Consider the following 24,802-nt stretch of genomic DNA (forward strand, 5'->3'; position numbering starts at 1 on the left):
AATGCAACCTTTGTTAGAAGATTATTTGCTCCATCAGGGGTAATACATAATGTGTTTGCTGTTGCTGGTACTGTAGCATATACACAATGAAACATTGCAAGATTATATAACGTGTTTAATATACATTCTCATTTTTCATTAGATTTATCTGGGAACATTTCATGCGCATTCCACACGTCCTTTGTTTGAAATCTGACATGCAGGCACCACACCATCATGCTTCGTGCAGGTTTGTTTCTGTGGTTTTACACACATTAAGGTTACCTGCATCTCACTGATGCTTTCAGTTTGACCGATTACATCTATGGGTTCTTGGACCAAGGTTACAGGGTCCTGGCACTCCTCTAGCGGCTCTTGATCAATCAATGGCTTTCTGTCATGCTCCTCTATATCTTCCTGCTTGTTTACTGGTTGAGCGCTGGCTTCTAACTGTAATCTTGCTAAGATAGTCGTGTTTTCATGTTCCAAACTTTCTTCATGCTTGGTTGGAGTTGGTATGACCTCTGGCTTTTCTTGCTTTAATGAAACTCTGTCAGTTTCAGTTTGATCTTTATTTTGTCTAGTTGGTGGAGTTGGCTGGGGCAAAACTTCTTCAAGTTGGTTTTCAGGCATGACAGAAACCATACCTGGAGTTGGTATGACCTCTGGCTCTTCTGGCTTTAATGAAACTTGGTCAGTTTCACTTTGATCTTTCTTTCGTCTAGTTGGCGGAGTTGGCTGTGGCAAAATTTCTTCAAGTTGGCTTTCAGGCATGGCAGAAACCAAACCTGGAGATGGTATGAGCTCTAGCTCTTCTGGCTTTAATGAAACTCTGTCAGTTTCAGTTTGATTTTTCATTCGCTTAGTTGGTGGAGTTGGCTGTGGCAAAACCTCCTCAAGTTGGTTTTCAGGCATGGCAGAAACCAAACCTGGAGTTGGTATGACCTCTGGCTCTTCTGGCTTTATTGAAACTTGGTCAGTTTCAGTTTGATCTTTCTTTCGTCTAGTTGGTGGAGTTGGCTGTGGCAAAACTTCTTCAAGTTGGCTTTCAGGCATGGCAGAAACCAAACCTGGAGTTGGTATGACCTCTGGCTCTTCTGGCTTTATTGAAACTTGGTCAGTTTCAGTTTGATCTTTCATTCGTCTAGTTGGTGGAGTTGGCTGTGGCAAAACTTCTTCAAGTTGGCTTTCAGGCATGGCAGAAACCAAACCTGGAGAAGGTATGACCTCTGGCTCTTCTGGCTTTATTGAAACTTGGTCAGTTTCAGTTTGATCTTTCATTCGTCTAGTTGGTGGAGTTGGCTGTGGCAAAACTTCTTCAAGTTGGCTTTCAGGCATGGCAGAAACCAAACCTGGAGTTGGTATGACCTCTGGCTCTTCTGGCTTTATTGAAACTTGGTCAGTTTCAGTTTGATCTTTCTTTCGTCTAGTTGGTGGAGTTGGCTGTGGCAAAACTTCTTCAAGTTGGCATTCAGGCATGGCAGAAACCAAACCTGGAGACGGTATGACCTCTGGCTCTTCTGGCTTTATTGAAACTTGGTCAGTTTCAGTTTGATCTTTCTTTCGTCTAGTTGGTGGAGTTGGCTGTGGCAAAACTTCTTCAAGTTGGCTTTCAGGCATGACAGAAATCAAACCTGGAGTTGGTATGACCTCTGGCTCTTCTGGCTTTATTGAAACTTGGTCAGATTCAGTTTGATCTTTCTTTCGTCTAGTTGGTAGAGTTGGCTGTGGCAAAACTTCTTCAAGTTGGCATTCAGGCATGGCAGAAACCAAACCTGGAGTTGGTATGACCTCTGGCTCTTCTTGCTTTAATGAAACTTGGTCAGTTTCAGTTTGATCTTTCTTTCGTCTAGTTGGTGGAGTTGGCTGTGGCAAAACTTCTTCAAGTTGGCTTTCAGGCATGACAGAAATCAAACCTGGAGTTGGTATGACCTCTGGCTCTTCTGGCTTTATTGAAACTTGGTCAGTTTCAGTTTGATCTTTCTTTCGTCTAGTTGGTAGAGTTGGCTGTGGCAAAACTTCTTCAAGTTGGCATTCAGGCATGGCAGAAACCAAACCTGGAGTTGGTATGACCTCTGGATCTTCTTGCTTTAATGAAACTCTGTCAGTTTCAGTTTGATCTTTCTTTCGTCTAGTTGGTGGAGTTGGCTGTGGCAAAACTTCTTCAAGTTGGCTTTCAGGCATGGCAGAAACCAAACCTGGAGATGGTATGACCTCTGGCTCTTCTTGCTTTAATGAAACTCTGTCAGTTTCAGTTTGATCTTTATTTTGTCTAGTTGGTGGAGTTGGCCGGGGCAAAACTTCTTCAAGTTGGTTTTCAGGCATGACAGAAACCATACCTGGAGTTGGTATGACCTCTGGCTCTTTTGGCTTTAATGAAACTTGATCAGTTTCAGTTTGATCTTTCTTTCGTCTAGTTGGCGGAGTTGGCTGTGGCAAAACTTCAAGTTGGCTTTCAGGTATGGCAGAAACCAAACCTGGAGATGGTATGACCTCTAGCTCTTCTGGCTTTATTGAAACTCTGTCAGTTTCAGTTTGATCTTTTATTCGCTTAGTTGGTGGAGCTGGCTGTGGCAAAACTTCTTCAAGTTGGCTTTCAGGCATGGCAGAAACCAAACCTGGAGTTGGTATGACCTCTGGCTCTTCTGGCTTTGTTGAAACTTGGTCAGTTTCAGTTTGATCTTTCTTTCGTCTAGTTGGTGGAGTTGGCTGTGGCAAAACTTCTTCAAGTTGGCTTTCAGGCATGGCAGAAACCAAACCTGGAGTTGGTATGACCTCTGGCTCTTCTGGCTTTAATGAAACACTGTCAGTTTCAGTTTGATATTTCTTTTGTATAGTTGGTGGAGTTGGCTGGGGCAAAACTTCTTCAAATTGGTTTTCAGGCATGGCAGAAACCATACCTAGAGTTGGTATGACCTCTGGCTCTTTTGGCTTTATTGAAACTTGGTCAGTTTTAGTTTGTTCTTTATTTTGTCTAGTCGGTGGAGTTGGCTGGGGCAAAACTTCTTCAAGTTGGCTTTCAGGCATGGCAGAAACCAAATCTTGAGTTGGTATGACCTCTGGCTCTTTTGGCTTTAATGAAACTTGGTCAGTTTCAGTTTGATCTTTCTTTCGTCTAGTTGGTGGAGTTGGCTGGGACAAAACTTCTTCAAGTTGGTTTTCAGCCATGGCAGAAATCAAACCTGGAGATGGTATGACCTCTGGCTCTTCTGGCTGTAATGAAACTCTGTCAGTTTCAGTTTGATCTTTCTTTCGTCTAGTTGGTGGAGTTTGCTGGGGCAAATCTTCTTCAAGTTGGCTTTCAGGGATGGCAGAAACCAAACCTGGAGTTGGTATGACCTCTGGCTCTTCTGGCTTTAATGAAACTCTGTCAATTTCAGTTTGATCTTTCTTTTGTGTAGTTGGTGAAGTTGGCTGGGGCAAAACTTCTTCAAGTTGGTTTTCAGGCATGGCAGAAACCAAACCTGGAGTTGGTATGACCTCTGGCTCTTCTGGCTTTAATGAAACTCTGTCAGTTTCAGTTTGATCTTTCTTTCGCCTAGTTGGTGGGGTTAGCTGGGGCAAAACTTCTTCAAGTTGGTTTTCAGGTATGACAGAAACCATCTCAGTCTCCGCTTGATTGTCTTTTTGCCACATAGGTGGGGTTGGTTTAACAATAATTTTCTCTTCTTGCAACTGAGCAGCTGCTGCTTTAATATCTTCTTCAAGTTTAGTTTCTTTTCTTGTTGTTGGTGGTGTGGGTTTGAAAAAGGTCTCCTCTTCTTGGGTTTTGCAAACTGTCACAGTTGAATCAGTTTCTAAGCTAACTTTGCATCTGACAGGTGGGGTTGGTTTAACAGAAGGCTCTTCAATGTATTTTGGCACATGGGTTTGTTGATCATAATTTTTTTTTATTGTATCACTTTCTGATTCACTCACTAGCTTAGATCTTCTTGTCGGCGGAGTGGGTTGAGTTTCTAAATCAAATGATCTTTGGTTCTCTTCTTCCTCTTTACGTCGTCTTACAGGTGGTGTTGGTTGGGCTATCAAATCAAGTGACAATCTGCTGCCTTCATTCTCTTTACGTCGTCTTACTGGTGGTGTAGGTTGGGCTCCCAAATCAAGTGACAATCTGCTGCCTTCATTCTCTTTACGTCGTCTTACTGGTGGTGTCGGTTGGGCTCCCAAATCAAGTGACAATCTGCTGCCTTCATTCTCTTTACGTCGTCTTACTGGTGGTGTTGGTTGGGCTCCCAAATCAAGTGACAATCTGCTGCCTTCATTCTCTTTACGTCGTCTTACTGGTGGTGTTGGTTGGGCTCCCAAATCAAGTGACAATCTGCTGCCTTCATTCTCTTTACGTCGTCTTACTGGTGGTGTTGGTTGGGCTCCCAAATCAAGTGACAATCTGCTGCCTTCATTCTCTTTACGTCGTCTTACTGGTGGTGTGGGTTGGGCTCCCAAATCAAGTGACAATCTTCTGTCATCTTTTTCTTTACACCATCTTGCTGGTGGTGTGGGTTGAGATTCCAGATCAAGTGAAAGCCGCTTACTGTCCATTTTCTCTCTACGTCTTCTGCTTGGAGGGGTGGGAAGGACTTCTTCCTCAAGTGTCTGTGATTCAAGGTCTAAAGACCACCTATCACCTTTACGCCGTCTACTGGGAGGAGTTGGTGTGACATCCACCTCACTATTGCCCTCATTTCTTCTTCTAACTGGTGGTGTTGGTTTAAGCTGAGCTTTTATAGATTGTGCTTTGTCACCAGATGGGGTCATCTTTGTTTCTCCCTCCTCAATTACACGATTTGTGTTTTCACCTTCAGGTTTCTCCTCTGGTGTTGATGAGAAATCTACCTTGTCTAACTCAACCTCAGGTTCACCCTCAGTTACTTGGCTTATAGTCTGCACTGGTTTAGGTTCAAATTTGATTGTTTGTGCTTTATCCCCTAATGAGGTCTTTGTTGCTTCTACCTCTTCAGTAACATACACAATATCCCCAACTTCAGTCTTCTCTTTGTTTTTTCCTTCATTTCGTTGCCTGACTGGTGTTGTTGGTTTACGTTTAGATTCTATGCATTGTGCTTTATCATCTGAAATGGTCTTTTTTGTTTCTGTCTCCTCAGTAAAATACATGGCGTCTCCACCTACCCTTTTCTCATTTGGTGTTAATGAAACATCTACCTTTTGTGACTGTAAGTCAGTTTCAACCTCATTTCGTTGTCTGACTGGTGATGTTGATTTAAGTTTGATAGATTGTGCTTGATCACCTGTTGAAGTCTCTGTCTCTTCTTTAACAACGTACACCACTTCTCCTCCTGTAGGTTTTTCTTCCACATTAAAAGATAAAATTTCACTTGTGACTGAATCTTTCTTTTGCCTCATTGGTACAGGTAGGTCTGGGATTGCTTGTACTGGTTTAGCCTCTTCTGATGCTTCTAAATGCCTACTTGTGCTGGTCACAAGCTCTGTTTCAACTTCAGCAGACATTTGCCCAGCTTCTTTCTCCACTCTTTCTGATGATGGATGTGCAGATCGCTGAATTTCTGCCTCAGTGGGTTCTGTAGAAGAAGTGGCAGTATGTCTCTGTATCTCCATCTCCTCTGGGAAGTCTAAAACAATATATCTGCTTTGGAGTTCACGTGGGCCATTATCTGCAGTCCAGTTTCCCTCTCTGTTAGTTTGCTCAGGAGAGGGATCATTGTTCCAAGTTAATGTTCCAACACCTCTTGCAGCAGCATCTCCAGTGCTTTGTGTTTCAGTGGGTGCAGCTGATGTTGCCTGCACTTGTTTGTTATTATCAATCTCAGTGAGCTGTGACTGCTCTGGTGCTATTGCTGAACTTCTCTCTGATATACTTACCACACCTGTCTCAATCAGAGAAGATTCAATCCTCCTTGCTTCTATTGCTGCCTCAAAATCCTCAGTTCTTGGAAAGTCCAATGCTTCATCTTGTTTGCCCATTGTGTTCTCATTTCCAGTAGCACTAGTAGAAAATGTACTCTCTATAATACTTTCTTTGGGTACGTCGACACTCTGTATGTGAACAGTATTGACATCCAAAATGAGCGCAGCTACCTTTTTTGTTTGTATTTCTGCTTCAGCACACTGCTCTTGAGAATCGGGAATGAGTGCATCCTCATCGTCTTTCTCTACAGTTACTACCCCAATATTCTCACCCTCCACCTTTTTAGAAAAAGGATCTGAACTCAAAGTTTCAATTGAAAATTGTGTTTCCTGCTTTTCAATGCTCAATGTTTCCTTCATTGTGTCTTCCAAGCTGTGGAGAGCTTCAGATGAGAAAATCTGCATCTTTTCCTCTACATCTGGATCACTCTTAGTCATTTCTTCCAAAGCAACAGAGGTAAAACTCAACTCCTGTACATCTTCATTTGCTCCACTGCTGCTTGTAAGAACAGGTGTTTCACATACCCCTGTGTCCGGTTCAGGTACTATCTCAGTGGCAGTGGTTTTGAGATCAGCCGCTTGAGTGACAGATTTTAACGCTGGTAGTGATTGTCTTGTAGTGTACGTTTCTATCTCTGTTACGGTTTCTGAGATTACACTTTCAGGTACCTTGCTGTCCAGATTTTGAGTTGCCTGTATCTTATCCTGTTCATTATCATCTGTCTTTAAGCCACTCTCAGTGACAAAGGAAGAACATGAAACAATTTCTGACTGTTCAAAAGTGGTTGATATTGTCACAGTGGGAACCTACAGTACAAAGAGTATTTATTTTAAAGCATGATGGAAATATCGCTTTATTGTAATATTTGTAAATTATAGCATGAATATTGGAATAACAATTGAAATAAAAATCATACCTGTGACTCAAGCTGGATGCTTGGAGCCTCCGGTGCCAACCTCTCATCTTCTTGTTTCACCTTCTCTTCAAGAAGCTGAAACACAAGTTTATCTTGCTCAATCACTAGATCTGTTATCTGAAACAATATTTTAAAGCTAAGTAAGGTATGATACCTTAAGCTCCTCTTTAAGGTTGTTGATGTGAGTGTCTGTTTCGTTTAGTGTTTTTGTTCCATCCCTTTCAAGTTTGCCAGCCAAATCAGGACCCAGACAATCTTTTAGCAACTGCTTATGGGACAGAGCCACCTGCAGATTTTTACGCAGTTTTGCCCCTTCCTCAATTGCAGCCTAAAGAAGAACAATGCAAGATCTATGGTGTTACCATGTAACAATAAACACAAACATCCTTATGATCCTTTCAAATTCAAATACTGTACACTCTAGTAGTAGATGCTCGTGCCCGCACATACAAATAAGAGATGAGACACACCTGCACTGACGTGGCTGAATTGCAGGGAAGATTTGCATGATTTATTTGGTTCCAGGACTGTACGCATTGTAAGGCCTGTCTAACACACTGCACGGTGCTGTCTGCGCAATCATTCTGCTTTTCGGACAGCTTTGACCGCAAACTGAGAAAAAATGGTATATGCAATATAAGAAAGCAACATTATACTGCCATGAGATTTAGAGTCTACCACATTATTATTGACACACATATCAACATATTTATTTATAGACATAATCTGTAAAACTCTATAATTGATTTACAGTATTTGATGGCCAGTACTGTACAAACCTGCAATATTGCTGCGTAACTGTGTCCACCATAGAAATGACATCAATAGGTGGGTTCTCATCTGGAGGGAACATAAAAAGGGCCTGTCCAAGGTCCCGAACTTTGCCCTCCAAAGCCTCAATCTCTTTCTCACAAATCTATGAAAATATAATAAGAAATTATTGATTGAATTTACAGACCTTCTCTAAAGTGTCCAAATGAAAATACAAATGTTTTTTGACTCCTTTCCACAATACCTTGAAGTTATGCCAGTTGTCCTGTAGTTGGCTGATGTTTTTGCTGCTCTCCAGAAAACTTAAAGAATTGTCCTGAGCACGCAGTTCATCCAGGAGGATCTCTGCCTGCGCTCTGATCATCTCTGCCCTCTCAGCAAGCCTGAGGTCAATATCACCCAATCTGGCCTCACACACCTCTAACCGTTCCCTCATCGCCTTCTCCGAGGATTCACAGAGGTCGTGAAGGTGGCTGACCTCTAAGGTTAGGGCATCACGACCTCCGGGAGTACAAAGGTCCATTAGGGAATTTTTAACAGCTTCAAGTTCTCTCATTTCATTCTTTTCCCTCTTTACAGTCTGATGAAGAGCCTAGAGATGCATGACAGAAATGCAAGTTTCATTTTTAATATATTTACTTTTTAACCCGTTTGCCAATTTTACCAACTAAAAACAATTCAAATAGATATATACAAGTAATAAAAAACAGACCTTAAGAGTGTTGACAGAGTTCTGTAACTCCCTGCGTTCAGTGGGCAGAGGACCAAAACTTTTGACCTGCTCTCTCAGCCAATCCTGAGCTACGGTGTGCTGCTCAACTAACTGAGCACAAACTCTTTCTTTTCGGATTTCCTCCTCAAGATTTACACAAAATTCCTACACAAACACACATACAAAAAGAATGGCATACCTGTAAATCATGATTTTGATAAGTATTAGCCATAGAATCGGTTGACCCTTAAGATTAGGATGAAGAGGAAATTTCTGACTAGTATTTGATGAGTCAGATTTTACAAGGTTCACCTCACCGTAAGCTCTTTGATTAATTCTGGTATGCACTCCTCCATGGTAGTCCAGGACGGATCAATCCAGCTGGAATCTCGGGTCAACTGGCTCATCTCCCTCCCGAGTGCTCGAACAGCAGATAGAGATGGTGTCAAGCTTCGGGTGCGATCCAGCAGACTCCTGGCCTGCTCCACTGTGTGCCTCCGATCCCCCAAACCAGGCCAGGGGAAGTGATGAGGCAGTGCAGCTATCTGCTGTTTCACCTGCTCCAGACGGGACTGAAGCTGCTCTCGCTGACAGTGACAGGACTCCAGACGCTCCACTACACTTTTTAGCAGACTGAGGAATAAGACATAAGTTAAAGGTCACGTTCTTTCTGATCCCATTTTTTAAACCCTAGTTAGTGTGTAATGTTGCTATAATAGCATAAAAAATACCTGTAAAATAATAAAGCTCAAAGTTCACTGCCAGACGTTATACATATTTTCTTTAACCAAATTCCCCTTTCAAAGCCTACAACGAACAGCCGGTTTGGACTACAGCCCTCTACTTCCTGCTTTAATGACATCACTAGACCAGTTTTTTGACTAAGCTCCGCCCATAGGAATGTGTCAGTCACCAGCTAAGTTAACGGCAAGCTAAGCTGCTATCGAAACACAACAACCTAAACAAACTACACAATCAGAACTCGCTACGTATTTCTGAAGGAGGGACTTCATAGAACAAGGAAGACATCAGCCCGTTTTTAGGACAGTGAAAATGGCGCTATACAGATAAGTAAATTGTGTGAAAAAAGCACACATGAACATGTTATATTGAACACAAGAACACATGTTCCCTTTCAGTCGGTCACTACGACGTCACGTCGTGACCGACGAATTGGGAACCGCTTCGCGGGTGACCTATCTGCTTCGAGAAACCTTTAAAACGCCAATGAACTTGGCATGCAGATAATTGCATCTGCCGGCGCCGCCCCGCCGCACAGCTATTTAATGAGCGGCAGGTGCAGTTATCAAATCAGCTTTTTAGCTTCGAAAGCTGGCAGACTGACTGCTCACGAGAAGCTACTCTCTGCTCTTTGGAGAACTCTGCGTGTTCGATTTGGTTGGGCAAAGGCATTTCAGCGGAGGCTCACGGGTGTTCCACCTCTCTTTTTAATTTTTTGACTTTTTTCTCACTCTTAGTTGAGTGTGTGCGTAGCCGTTCCCCTGTGTGCTTCATCAACATCAGCACATTAAAAGAGTATTTCCTCTAAAAGAGTATTGCGGTGTTCTGCGTCTTTTTAAAGACAGCATTTCACTTGCACTGAGACGGGAGCGTCTTTTTAAAGATGTCTTTCTGTCCGTGTTTCTGGATGCGGCAAATGTATGGGTCCCCGGGTGGCCACGATCGTTTTCTCTCGTGCGCAAGAGTGCATGCTGAGGCTGCGATCGTGGAGGGTTCATACTCCTAAGAGAGCATGAACCTCTTGGATGGCGGAGACGGGTTTCGTACCTCCGGGACCGTTACCCCCGTTTTTCCGTTGCGGAGCCCCGTTAAAGGTGCGGTGGCAAAACTCCGGAAAGCTTATCTCCGTATAAACGGTGCTGAATCGGTTAGCTGGTTCGTCCAGTGACTCTTAACACCCCCATCCACAGCCAGAGGTGCCGTAAGAGACGGGTGGCACGTGTTCTATGCGCTCTCGTCCTCTTTCAGTCCTCACGAGGATTCTATGTCTGTCACAGCATCGGAGAGGGGGTCGTCTATTCGGTCGCCGACTCTGACCCACTCCCGCCTTCGGGTTGGGTAGGGGCTTCCGTGCTCGACCCCGTGTGGCGGCCATGTACGCTCGGGAGCGCGGAGACGGTCTGCGTGGAGCGGAGAGCTCCTCCCCCACCGCACCGTCCCGCTTAGATGATTGGCACTTCAGGACTGCAAGAACAGCCCCGACCTTCTGTGCCTTTCTTCCCGGGGTGCATGTTGGTTGACACGGTCGTGGAAAACTCGTTTTCCTCCCGGAACCGATCGTTCAGCCATCACCTCTCACCTCTCCTGACGGCGGGGCCGCTAAGGTTGCTGCTCCAAGAGACCAGCCTCCCTCCCCTCACAGACCCACGGGCTTGTGAGAGGCGGCCTCTGCCGTGCGCGCCATGGGGTGATGCAGGTCCGCCAGGCTAAGGCACTGAAGGATCTGCACAGGTGAGGTCACGGTCCGGCAACTAAAAAATCCTGTGTGGCTCTGACCTGGCGCTACGTGCGACTGGGTTCACCCCACAGGCCGCCGGACGTGCTATGCCCACCCCCGGTGGTCCAGGAACGCCATCTCTGGTTGTGTCTTGCGGGCATTAAGTAGGTCGTTAATAATCGTCCTAAATGTTAAATTTTAGACCAGCCATTTCGGCGACGCGGCTGAGAGTGTCCAACAATGATCGGCCGCTTTAGAGCAGACTGAGGCATCATGCCACGTCGGAGCCTAGCTGCCCCCTCCGTTACGTCAGTATATTGGTCTGCTTTTCGCCGAGGGCGTCCTGCTACGGCTTTTTTTGTTCCTTCATCCCGGCAGCTCTGAGGAACCTGTCGTAAGCAGTACACCCGCCCACTCAGCCCGCTACAGAGGTGGAAAATGAAACTTAGCGGCTCTGAGTCGGGCGATCTGAAGAAGGAGAGGATCGCTCTTCAGGAGATGGTGAAAGCATAATTCTCCCCCCCCCACCCTGGAGGAGGGCCGGGTGGGGAATCCTTGGTTTCGTTTTGTGTTCCGCCGACTTCAATCGGCACCCACTAACCTCAAAGAGCGAATTCCTCTTCTTTCTCCAGATCACCGGAGGCATATAGGAGTTTCGGACGGGCTCAAAACCCTAAGTTCTCCTCTTCCTCTTTCGCCAGCGGATGTATCGAGCGGGACATCTACAAAGGAGCCTTTGCTCAGCATCCATCAGCGGTTTCGGGTGAGTGTTTCATTACACACAACATCTCACAATGCGGCCAAAGAGCACGCGTCGTTGAGTTCCCCGTCTCCGCTCGCCACGGGTACACACATCGTGCCGGTAATTTCCTCTCGCTCGGTATCTGGGGGCCTGGGAAGAGCTTCCCAGCCCGTCGCGTTGGCTTTTACGCACGATCCGTCTCGGTTACGCATTCAATTTGCCCGGCTACCTTACAAATATTCAGGCATTCGCTTCACCACGGTGAAGGCTGTCGATGCGCACGTACTGCGTGCGGAGATTGCTGTCCTATTGGCGAAAGGACGCGGTCCAGCCGGTCCCTCCAGCCGAGATAAATTCGGGGCTTTACAGCCCTTCATTGTACCCAAGAAGAGTGGCGGGTTGCGTCCGATCCTAGATCTGCGCGTACTGAATCGAGAATTCACAGAATTCACATTCACAGAATGCTGTTCAAAATGTTTACGCAGAGGAGCATATTTTAATGCATCCGCCCATAGGATTGGTTCGCAGCTTTCAACCTGAAGGACGCGTACTTTCATGTCTCCATACTCCCCCAACACAGGCCGTTTCTCCGCTTTGTGTTCGAGGGGAGGGCATATCAGTACAAAGTCTCACCGTTCGGGCTTTCTCTCTCTCTCTCTCTCTCTCTCTCTCTCTCCCTGTGTCTTCATGAAAGTTGCGGATGGCGCACTGCAGCCCCTGAGAGAGTGGTGTTTGCGTTTTGGCGTATTGGCTCATAATAGCTCAGTTTCGTCAGATGCTGTGCACACACATATATCGTGTACTTAAACACCTCGCTCGTCTCGGTCTTCAGGCCAACTGGGGAAAGAGTAAACTTTGCCCCGTGCAGAGAATCTCTTTTCTCGGAAAGTAACGGGATTTGGTCGATTTAACAACACGTCTCATAGAAGCGCGTGTTCAGTCAATTCTGGCTTGCCTCAACATTTAAAGGCAGGGTTGCGGTTCCACTGAAATAATTTTAGAAACTTCTGGGGCATATGACAGTAGCCGCGGCCGTGACACCGCTCGGGCTGCTCCATATGAGACCGCTTCAGTGTTGGCTTTATGACCGAGTCCCGAGGAGAGCGTGGCTCACCGGCTTTCACAGTATTATAATTACATCGAGATGCCGTCACACTTTCACCCCGTGGTCAGACCCAGCGTTTCTCAGGGTGCGGGTGCCACTGAGAGGTCTCCAGGCATGCTATTGTTGGCAAAGATGCCTCTACCACGGGGTGGGCAGCCACGTACGGCGGGCTCGTCGCTTCGGGGTCTGTTCGACATTCCAGCGACATTAGCATAAATTGCCTCGAGCTGTGCACTGTATATCTTGCGCTCGTCCGTTTCGTCAACGTGATTTGATGCTTAAGATGTAGTGCGCACCGACAACACTGCGGCTGTAGCGTATATCTATCGCCAAGGCGATTTGCGCTCTCGTCACCTGTCGCATCTCGCCCGTCTCTCCTCCTCTGGAGTCAGAAGTATCTGAGGTCTCTTCGTGCCATTCACATGTCGGGGTCGCTGAACACAGCGGCAGTCGCGCTCTCACGAGCAGCGCGCTCCGGCGAGTGGCGACTCCACCCCCGGTCGGTTCAGCTGATTTGGAAATGTTTCGGCAGAGCGCAGTTAGATCTGTTTGCTTCTTCAGAGACAACCCATTGTCGCCTGTTTTATTCATTATCCGAAGGAACACTCGGCGTGGATGCACTGGCACACAGCTGGCCGCGGGGTTTTCCCCAGTAAGCTTTATTGCGCAGACACTGTGCAAAGTCAGGGAGGACGAGGAGCGCATTCTATTAGTTGCGCCGTACCGGACAACTAGGAATTGGTTTTACAGAGTTCACTCTCCTCGCGACAGTCCCTCCCTGGCTGACTCCTTGGCACATTATGGCACCCTCGCCCCGATCTGTGGAACCCCCATGTGTGGTCTTTGGACGGGGCGCGGAGGTTTTAGGTGGGTTACCCCAGGCGGTATCTAACACCATCGCTGCAGCGCGAGCACCGTCTATGAGACAGGCGTATACGCTGAAATGGAACCTGTTTGTTGTTTGGTGTACCTCTCAGCGAGAGGACCCCCGAGAATGCTTGATCAGTATTGTGCTTTCATATCTCCAGCACCGCTTGGAGAAGAGGCTGTCACCATCTACTATTAAAGTAGATATCGCGGCAATATCCGCGCATCACGCACCTATAGACGGTAGATCTGTGGGTCAGCACGATCTGGTCATTAGGTTTTTAACAGGGGCACGGAGGCTGAATCCTTCGCGCCTCCCTCTATTCATCCTTGGGACTTGTCCATGGTGCTGAAAGTTCAGCACTGCCCTTTCGAGCCTCTGCTGACGGTGAGCGTCAAGTTTCTCACTATGAAAACTTTGACGCTCCTCGCATTGGCTTCTATTAAAAGGATAGGGGATTTTTATGCATTTTCGGTCAACGATTCGTGCCTTCAGTTCGGGCCGGCTGAATCCAGCGTTAAACTGAGACCCCGGCCGGGCTACGTGCCTAAAGTTCCCACCACTCCCTTTAGGGATCAAGTGGTGAACTTACAAGCACTGCCTTTGGAAGAGGCAGACCCAGCTATGGCTTTGTTATGTCCTGTACGTGCACTACGTGTGTATGTGAATCGCACTCAAAGCTTTCGGACCTCAGAGCAGCTCTTTGTCTGTTACGGTGGTCAGCAGAAAGGGAAAGCTGTCACTAAACAGAGGATGTCTCATTGGATTGTAGACACAATCGCCCTGAAATATGAGAAACAGGGCATTCCTTGCCCTTTTTGTTTGAGAGCCCATTCAACCAGAAGCGTGGCTTCATCTTGGGCTTTGGCTCGTGGTTCCTCGCTTTCAGATATTTGTAGAGCTGCTGGCTGGGTGACACCTAATACGTTCACTAGATTCTACAGCAGGGGTCGGCAACTGGCGGCCCGCGGGCCAAAAGTGGCCCGCCAGCAATATTTTCTGGCCCGCCGGATTAATTTGAAGTCCGTTTTTTAATTTTTTTTTAATCAGACTTTTTTATTTTACAATAACAGTTTACAAAAATGTCCCCGTGTATCATTCCTTCATTCGTTTTTTCAAATCAAAACCAAAAAGAAAATAAAGAAAAACGACTTGTTTTTCTATTATTTATATCCTGAACTAAAATCAAACGACTCGTTTTCTGAATGTGCGCTCAGATCAAAAATAAAAAAATGAATGAAAACGGGTTCGGACAAATTTTAATTGAACACCTTAGCAGACATATACCAATGAAATACATTTAAACAGATCAGGTACTAACAGATTACATTTTAATAAGGGTTTTAATAAGGGTTTGAATAGCAACCATGCTTTCCTGTAAGTCTCATTCGCTTACAGTCCGACTTTTGAACTTTTTTCATTATTATTTATTCGCGTATATTATTATTATTATTATTATTATTTATTGCTACACTGACAAATAGCAAGAATGTCCTGAAAAAAATGCGTATAATAGCTATCTTAACGGGCCGCTTTTTCTCGTTCTATTTCTCTACCAGCGCATACGCGATCATAACTGTAATTAGAGTTTGAGCATACTTCTAAAACACAATCGATCAAATAATTGCAGAGGTAAGACTTCATGAATCATTTGCAAATTTACCTCGTAAATCATGTCAATTCATCACGCGTGAAGACGTTAAACTCCGTGACATTGCAAATTACTGAAAAGTAATTGCTGGCTTTTAGAAACCACTACAAAATATGATAAAAATAAACTCTTTTACTGCAATAATATTTTAACTAATACACTTTTAAAGTAGATTTGAAAGGAATACTGTTGTTTTCTGCTACTTGAACTTGGGGCTCGAGCGCCCGACCTAAGGTTCGACCTGCCTTCGAAAACAGCAAGTCAAGTTCGTTTACCGTTAATTATTAAGACTAAATGGGCAGGTAAATTCGTTTAAAAAATGAAAGTAATCCGCCAAAATATGGTTTTACATGTCTATTAAAATAAAGCCATTATTCATTTTCCTAACGCATAGTTCTTTGATCTTTACCTCCGTTTAAAACGTTATAAATTTGGCAAAGGAGGATGTTCAGCAATTTGAACAGCAACTCCGCAACCAACTCGGTTTATGATGGTGAGAAATTTGAGTGAGAGGCTTTGTCCCATTTAATTTATTATTTATATTTCATTATAAATACAATGAATACAATGTTAAAATAATATTTTTATTGGCACGAACACAATTTTTGTATAACATTTAAAATTATCTGTCTCTTTTCGTTAGAGACATTTGAATGTGAGATTCTGGAAACGAAACGTGACGTTAAGTTTTGCGGACCCGTCAGGTCGGGAAATAAAGCGGGTGAACACAAATGAATCTATGAATAGAACCTTGTCGGAGCTGGACAAAAAACAGTCCAGCGGAGACCTCCTTAAACCTTAGGTGTGTATGTGTGTGTCCCGGTTAAATATTAATAAAAAAAGGAATAGTTCAAAAGTCGGACTGTAAGAGTATTTCATGAGAGCATAAATGCCTGTAATATTACCACTATAGTACTTGATCTGTTTAAAATGATTTCATTGATATATTATGCCTATAAAGGAGTTAAATAAAAAAAATGTCTTATCCAGTAATTAATTTTTTTATCTGAGCACACAATCAGAAAACCCGTGGTGGTTAATTTTTTCATTTTTGTTTTTAATTTGAAAAAAAAAAAACGATTGAACGAATGATACACAGACCCATTACCATGTTTTTAACCATTTTTAATGCCGTCTTTCGTCTTTTAAATAGGAAATAAAGACAATGTTTCTTGACAAAAGATCAGATAGCCTATACTAGGCTAATTCAAAATAAGACGTAAGTGTGCCAACAACAGTTGGCCCGCCATCTACTGGCTAAAAAAAAATATTGGCCCGCGGCCAAAGTTACTTGCCGACCCCTGTTCTACAGTGTTCGTGTTGAGCCGGTATCCTCTCGAGTTCTCTCGTCAGATCAGTGAGAACATCGAGGAACGGCTCCTGTGTCGGCTTGGAGCCTTTCTTTTTGGCTGCGCAGAAACCGCACCATTATGGAAGGCCATTAAGGCAAAAACGTTAAAAAAATGTTTTTTGTCTTTTCCACCGCTTGGTGACCGATGTTGCGGAGCATCGGCTGCCAGCCTCTCACTAGATGTATTCTTGACTATCTGGGTGAGGCTAGCGCCCACATTGCGCCCCCTAGTGGTTTCTTTGTGAGTATTTCCGTGGAAAGTTTATGATTTACCACGTTTCCCTTAGCGGAGTTCGTTCCGCGCCTCTCTAGTGTTGCTAAGAGAGTGTATTTTTATAGACCTCGTGTCTTTTTATCCATCACCTTAGTGGTAGACCCCTAGAGGGTTTTTCTTCCGCAGCGATCTTAGTCCCGCCTGACGAGTTCGCTTCCCAGTTCGCCTAGTCACTATCGTGGGTTAAGGAACAAGTAGTGACCGGCCTCTGCTTCAACCCCATTTCCGTTCCCTTAAAGAGGAGAGTTGGAGGGTTTATGCAGGCACTGGAAGGGTCAGCTTCAGTGGCGCTTTGGTAGGGATTCCCAATTCGTCGGTCACGACGTGACGTCGTAGTGACCGACTGAAAGGGAACGTCTCGGTTACATATGTAACCCTCGTTCCCTGAAGGAAGGGAACGGAGACGTCACGTCCCGTCGCCACAGTTTGCTGTTCCACTGCTGATATCGGCCGGACCCTTTCCTTCTGTCCAGCTTTCTCAGCAAAAATAGCTGATTTGATAACTGCACCTGCCGCTCATTAAATAGCTGTGCGGCGGGGCGGCGCCGGCAGATGCAATTATCTGCATGCCAAGTTCATTGGCGTTTTAAAGGTTTCTCGAAGCAGATAGGTCACCCGCGAAGCGGTTCCCAATTCGTCGGTCACGACGTGACGTCTCCGTTCCCTTCCTTCAGGGAACGAGGGTTACATATGTAACCGAGACGTTATATTGCGCACTGTAAACGCAATCAAAGCTTCAAAAACACAGAAAGAACAGGACCTTTAAAACCTGATAACCTGCGCGAGGGTGTGGATGTACTGAAGAGCTATTTATTTACATAATTTAAATTACTGTTAGTTTAAATGTACTTACATTAAACAACTATACATCATTAAAAAGTGTTTTGATTTAAGATTTAGTTTTTGACCTTTATTTTAATCTGAGAATCCTAGTAACAGTAATTTCTTCATTTTTGTCAGGCGTTGTGAAAATAAAAAACGGTACATGCCTTTACTTTGAAATATAACCCTTAGCCGCACTCATTGATAAAAATACTCCTCCGTGATTGTCATGAAAGCACTCGATAAAACAACATCTATCGGGGCTTTTAATTCAAAGTATGCATATTTGGAGAAATATTACTTCAATTTTATATGTTTACTTCAAATTTCTGCAGTGGGGGTAATATTTCACCCATTTTTATTGCAAACATGGCGATATGAGCAAGCTGGAGTCTGCAGTCATTCACACTCAGTTTGTTTCATTCATACGTGAAGCCGGAGGGCGCTAAAGTCTCAATATGAAAACTTTCATAGAAAGAATAAGACGTCAGAGCTCAGCAGCAGCTGTCAGTCAGACGTGAACTTGAACAGTGACCTGCAACGAGCGATCGCTGTTTTTATAATAACATGCAAATAAAGATGTTTTGATGTTTTAAAACCATGGAGACAATAAACACGATTAAGATTATATATGGTTTGTCTGTATTTTTAACGCTATGTCTGTTATTTTCATAACAGTACTGTATATTATAATGCTATGCTAAGCTAACAGCATAAATAACATAAAATTGTTTATTTTCGGTCTTATTTTATGATCCAAAGCCACATCAGATCACGCATGATTGTTTAAGCACTCGACTTTTGATGTTATAATGTGAGTTTTATTATAAATGCTTTTATTTGTAGTGTTTTGATGGTATGCTAAGCTAACGTACTAGCTGTTCTGTAAACATCTGCTGTCTGGAGATATATATGTGTTTCTAGGAATAATTTTGACTGGTAAAGCTTCTTTAAGGTAAGTTTCTTTTTGTAAGAAAGGACTTTAATAAAAAGAAAGTGAATTGAGACAAAAGGAGGAAATAAAACACTAAATAGAAATTATGAGCAATTATTAATAATAATAATAATAAAATAAACATTTAGACAGCCATATCCAGGATTAAAAGTTGTTAATGACTCATCCGGATGCTTATTTAATGAGTCTGTTTAAAACACGGAGCAATAGGACAATAAACTGAAAGGATGTTGTGAGATATAAATAAACAAACATTAGCTTAGCATTTTTGCTGTTTTCTCTAAATAAATTTACATGACATGGGTCTAAAAAACATAAAATACAGAGTTTTAGAGGTATCATCTTCAGATTTAAAACAGAACATGGTCAGACCTGTGGCTTTAACTGCAGAACATTTCTAGATTGCTCCAAGGCCAATTTCATTTAGATTTTCATAACAATATTTCATACATGTTTGGTGGAGTTTATAAAAAAGTATAATTTAAGCTCTCTTTAACAACTTTTTTCATTATGACAGTAACTAATGTTCACCTCTTAATAAACTTCCAAGTGTCTGCTTTCAAACGAGACCAAACTTATGCTTTTAGTGCAAAGACTTCATAAACTGTATCTATTTTAGTTTGGCTATGACAGTTTTTGTGGGGGGGTTCGGAAAATGGAATGAGGGCTAACAGGTTAAACCAGAACAGCTCATTCATTTAATTTATTATATATTACATTTTATTTTATATAAACTTACTGTAGGTGATGCATACACATGAAGACCATTAAATCTGTATTATTAAATTTAATCTGTATTTTTATAGTTAATTATGAAGACAAGCATAACACAAGGAATGCTATGACATATTACTGTACAAACTATATGGTTCAGTTTCGTATTTTTCGAATGTTGATTTTCTATGAAAGAACAAAATCAGAACAAACCTTTGCAGCTCTTGTGCCTGCTGCAGGGTGTCTTTCCAATCTGCCTCTAAGCGTTTGATCGTATCAGTAAGTGAACGTTTTGTGTCTTCATCCAGGTCTTTACAGAAACAAAGATTGTCCGCTGTCCTTTTCAGGTCTGCAATCTTGGAGTTGCCTTCAGATCGAGAGGTAAGGATTGCCTGAAAAAAAGTTGTAAACAGTCATCCAAGTGTTTTAGTGAAGACATCATCAACAGAAAGTTGCTTTCTAATTCATTTTTACTTGTGCTTTGTTCAATCTCTCCTCAATCTGGTCCTGTGTGCCGTGGGTACTTTTCCCCAGTGATTCCAGTTCTTCTTTCTGTTTCTTCACCCAGAAACATACGCTGTCCTCCTGGGTATGGAAGTTCTGAAGCTCCTTTGAAAGAGAATCCCGGAGCTCACACTGGTTCTTCAGTTCCTGAGCACCGGCCATGACCGTTTTCCATTCTTCTTTAATTGAGTTCAGCCTCTGTTTGATTTCCTGCTTTCTTTTCTCACCTAGCCCTTCTTGAGAGTACAAATCTTCTGCTTTCCTTCTCAGAGAGGCAAGCTTGCAATCTCCATCTGATTCTAAGTCCAGGATGGCCTAGAGTAAAAAAAAAACATCAAAACATTTTCACTTCCTAAATATATATATATATTCTCCACTGAATATTAATCATTGTCTCCTACCTGAGCTTCAGTAATTTTGTCTTGTAGCTGGGTATCTTTACCGAGTAATTCAACCTTCAGTTGCTGCTCTCTGATCCAGGATTGAATGTTTTTCTCATGTTCCTGATAATCCTGAAGGTTCTTCGAAAGAGAATCCTCAAGTTCTGATTGGCTTTTAAGCTCCTGTGCATTCATTATAACTCCTATCCACTCTTCTTGTAAACCCTGTAGGGTCTGTTGGATTATAAGACGTTTGTTCTCCTCTAGATCTTCACAGGAACAGAGACTTTCTCCTTTTATCTTCAAGTCAGCAAGTTTACAGTCACCCTCAGATCTGAGAGCTAGTACTGCCTAATGGAAAGAATGAAAAGCAAGAAATAAATCTAGAATGTCCACGCTTTACTGTCATGTGATCTGCCACCTTGGTTAAACATATTTTGGTATTGATTAAAATAAATTTGGCAACAGCGCCCCTCATTAATGTTTTTCATCGTTCACATTAATATTTGAAGAGCTCAGATGCAAAACTATCTCAATGCGTTTGACATGTTTTCTTATTAGCATTTTTTCTTTCAGGTTTTTATGTTTAGGTTCAGTAATTTCACTTTAACAGCAATGAACTCAGTTATTAAAATGCCTTATTTTCACAAATGTCACTTTAGTATTTTCATTGGAATTTAATACATTTGACTGTGATTCATTGTAAAAGCCTTTAAGCAAAAATCTCCACTTCTAAAAAGTCTCCTCCAGTCATTCTTCTTCACTGTTTTTTCCGAAGAAAACATTCTTGGTCAATATCCTAATTTGGGATGCATATTGATTAATCACAATTAATCTATAGCAGAATAAAAGTTTTTGTTTACATCATATATGTGTGTGTGAAAAGTGTTATAACTTTGTATAGATAAATGCACACACATGCATGTATGTATTTAAGAAATGTTTACATGTGTATATACATTTGTATATTTATGTATAATTCATATTATATATAAATATAAATACTTAATATATAAATATATATTTTTCTTAAAATTATACATGCATGTGTGCATATTTATAAATACATAATTATTATACATAGTTTACAAACATATATGATGAAAAACAAAAACTTTTATTCTGCTATAGATTAATCACAATTAATTGTTATGCATCCCTATTCTTAAAATATTTGGTAAACCTTTCACTGTGTTCCTTCAAGAGGACTTTGCTGATAAATGTTGATATTGTTTAATGGATTCTGCCAACAAACCGGTATTTCTAAATGGCCTAAGGCCAGGATTTAAAGGAACAGTATGTAAGAAATTTTTATCAATATATCATAAAATGGCCCTGATATATCACTAGACATTAAGAAATCATTTTCATTTCAAATACTTATATCACTGACAACAGTGGTCCGGCCAGGATATTGTCATTTAAAAAGTGGAGTTGCAGCCCTCAACTGATGTTTATGTTGTCATGTTGTGTATTGGCCACCAGTTATGTGATTGCAGTGCCAGTTTTAGCCACAAGTTTTGTGATTGCAGTACCAGTTTTGGCCACAATCCTACATACTGTTCCTTAGGCGTTTTGCAGGTAAAATTTTTCAACGGATTTGTGCAATTTGCTTGTTGATAATAAACATTTAAACTGTTATACATTGTATTTTATGTTGTTGGGTATCACAAAACCCGAAAAAGTATGAAAAAGTACAGCAATTTGCAATGATTCTCCTTTCCCTCACAACGCACTGTATGACGTCACGCTGGGGAGAGAATTTACCAAAGCCGCCTTGAGAGCATTGAGAATGACTATAGAAAGACGAGTAAAGTACAGTTCTGATAGCGCAGATTATAGATAAATACATACATACATACATACATACATACATACATAGATAGATAGATACATAGATAGATAGATAAGATAGATAGACAGATAGATAGACAGACAGACAGATGGATAGGCTAGTATAGAGAGATAGGCAGACAGCCAGATAGCATAAGGTTAGCATATCTTCGTGTAGAAAGTAAACAAACAATTAACATACTCGTGCATGCTGGCTTGAGGGGGTCCATGATCCTGCCTGAAATGGGTGTAACTTTATGCGATCTTCAGCACAAACGGTTTTGGCAGCATGTCTCTAATCCTGGAAGGTGAGTGAAGCACGTCACGTCTGTTCGCGGGGACCAGCGACCCAAACGCACTCACTTTCTAGCGGAATGGCAATCGAGAGAGTCGGGACTTTCCCGGGCCGATCTGATAATAGTTATACATTTCGAGTTATATTAGCAACACCGTCTGGCGGCGTGATGTGCGTCCGGTTCCCGCAGCCCGCTGGTCAAACTGTGCAGGCAGCCTCTCTGCTCAATAAAGTACATAAAAGTGCTCAACCTGTTCGGCAGGTCCAAACATGTACAGGATTTATAAAAATACGGTGATCAATGAGCGGTTCCTCCTCAAATGGCATAGCCTGTCGTGATGTAAAAAGCCGCCGAACGCCTGTTTATTACAGTATGTATGCGGTCGGATCCGAGTGTGCTGCAGCTGCTGACTGCTGCTGCGTATAAAATGATCGTGTGATTCGTTATAATCGCATAAACAATATAACAAAGCATCCTTTTATTTCACAAAACAATATATTTGAGATATTATTTGATAGACTAGTAAGTGTGGATTAAGGATGTTTAAAAATCTCTAGCCTGGTGGTCAGGACATGAATGGATCAAATCAGCAGATTTGCGAAGTTTTATTTATCTCCACATATATCATAAATAATAATTAGCAAGGTAACTTTGCAGTATAACACATTATATATTTCCTACGATGTATATATGATTTCCAAATTATATACGTAAGTATTAAACAGCAATAAATGTCTCATCTATCTCTATGGCTCTGGCTGAGTCTTTCTCCACTTCTCCCCAACGTGACGTCATCGCAGAATTGCGTTAAAAAAACCGTTAATACCAAAAACGTAAAAAAAGTGGTCTTTAAGACCATTTTTGAGACATTTTAAAAATTATACACATATCTTGAGTGATTTATGTACCCATTAATCGACAGTGGTGGTTAACCTGCAACATACACTTTAAGCAAAAGTATTTGATGAAAGTATAAGTGCCGAGTGCATTCGAACAATATCATTATCTCATTTTTGACAGAGGTGGTGTATAGGAGCTTTTGAATCCAAGCTCTTCATTTGTATTTTTTGCTTTATTGTGAAAAAGAGAAACGCATATTGTAAACATGACGTAATACGTAGATAAAACTTTTTCTCTATTACCTCAATCCTGTTAAGCCTCTCCTGTATAGAAAATGTTCCAGCAAGAAAATCCATGCTGTTTTTCAGCTGCGTAATCCAGGAGCGAGCTTCGTCTTCCTGATCCCAAAAGTTCTGCAGCTCCCTGCAGATGGAATCCTCATGCATGACCTGGTTCTCCAGCTCCTGAGCAAGTTGTACCACTTTACTCCACTCCTCCTCTACCGCGCTCTGGGTTTGGCCAATGTGGCTCCTCCTCTCATTGTCAAGTTCTTTATAAGAACATACAATCTGGCCTTGTCTCTTTAAACTGGCCAGTCTGGAAGCAGCTTCATGATGAAGGCTTAAGACAGCCTACAAGAAAAACAACACTCCGCTGTATTTACATCCATGTGAATCATATTCAAGAGCCATGAGAAGCACCAATTGTCTACCTTACCTGAACTTTGTTGAGTTTTTCCTGTGACTGAAGATCCTTTCCCAAAGATTGCAGAATTTGCAATTGTTCTCTTACCCAGGACTGGATGCTCTCTTCCTGGGCCTTGTAGTCTTGTAGTTCTTTGGTGAGAGAGTCTTGGACCTCTGCTTGTTTTTTCAGTTGCTGGGCACTATCCAGAAGCCTTTTCCATTCATCTTCTGTGTTTCTCAGTGTATAAATGAGCTCCTGTCTCGTGGTATCCTCCAATATCTCATGGGCACATAAAGCCTCTACCTCCTCTTTCAGAGCAGCTAATTTTGTGTCTCCATCAATAGTCCGATTAAGAACAGCCTTAAAACAAAAAAACATACATATTAACTTTAACACACTAGGAAAATTAATCTGGTTCAAGCTTGACCAGATGACTCTAAGCTAAGCTACAGTACCACATGGGGACCTGTGGCTTAGCTGTTAGACCATCCTGAAACACCTTAGACATGAAATGAGTTTTTTTGCCAACAAGGAAGATGGACCAACCAAAGCTTGAAAAAGCTAATGGTCAACACCGCTGATTTTGTACCTGAACATTAAAGGACCCACCTGAGCTTTACTTTGTTTTTCTTGTACTGTAGGGTTTTCTTCCAAGATCTCTAGTCCTTGTTTTAAATCTCTGATCCAGGCTCTGGTCTGCTCTGCATTTGTTTGAAATGTTTCTGTTTGATCATCGAGTGCCTTATGGACCTGAGCCTGGTTCTCTAAAATAATCCCCATGCTGTGGTATTTGTCTATCAGTGCTTCGCTGTCTTTGATCAGAGGGTCGCCTCTCAGGCCACGCATCCTTACGGTGGACAACAGGTCATGAAAGGCCTCCACACGTCCACTGTAGATGAAGGGTGAAAGTTGGAGATGAGATACAGATAGTTATACAGATTTTATAAGGAGACGATATCACACAGTATCTTGTCCTCCGAACAGCTTGGCATAGGTCATTCACTCTTCTGTTGAATCTTAACCAAACCCCAATTCACAACAACAAGCTGATAATAATTTA

The 24,802-nt window shown here is 42.5% G+C and overlaps 1 protein-coding gene across 1 annotated transcript in view; it reads right to left on the reverse strand.

Moving 5' to 3' along the window:
- Positions 1–24,802, reverse strand: part of syne2b (spectrin repeat containing, nuclear envelope 2b) — a 191,307-nt gene that overhangs the window by 131,187 nt on the left and 35,318 nt on the right. The window contains exons 44-57 of the mRNA XM_073873482.1: positions 24,352–24,631; positions 23,773–24,102; positions 23,358–23,687; positions 20,108–20,437; positions 19,677–20,021; positions 19,416–19,594; positions 8,580–8,895; positions 8,263–8,427; positions 7,795–8,142; positions 7,559–7,695; positions 7,250–7,391; positions 6,934–7,107; positions 6,780–6,854; positions 265–6,669 (exon numbers count right to left, since the gene is read on the reverse strand). Of these exons, the coding sequence (XP_073729583.1) occupies positions 265–6,669; positions 6,780–6,854; positions 6,934–7,107; positions 7,250–7,391; positions 7,559–7,695; positions 7,795–8,142; positions 8,263–8,427; positions 8,580–8,895; positions 19,416–19,594; positions 19,677–20,021; positions 20,108–20,437; positions 23,358–23,687; positions 23,773–24,102; positions 24,352–24,631 (9,556 nt within the window). The remainder of the gene's footprint in view (positions 1–264; positions 6,670–6,779; positions 6,855–6,933; positions 7,108–7,249; positions 7,392–7,558; positions 7,696–7,794; positions 8,143–8,262; positions 8,428–8,579; positions 8,896–19,415; positions 19,595–19,676; positions 20,022–20,107; positions 20,438–23,357; positions 23,688–23,772; positions 24,103–24,351; positions 24,632–24,802) is intronic.

Source organism: Misgurnus anguillicaudatus, chromosome 11 (assembly GCF_027580225.2).
Source record: "Misgurnus anguillicaudatus chromosome 11, ASM2758022v2, whole genome shotgun sequence".
Classification (NCBI taxonomy): Eukaryota; Metazoa; Chordata; class Actinopteri; order Cypriniformes; family Cobitidae; genus Misgurnus; species Misgurnus anguillicaudatus.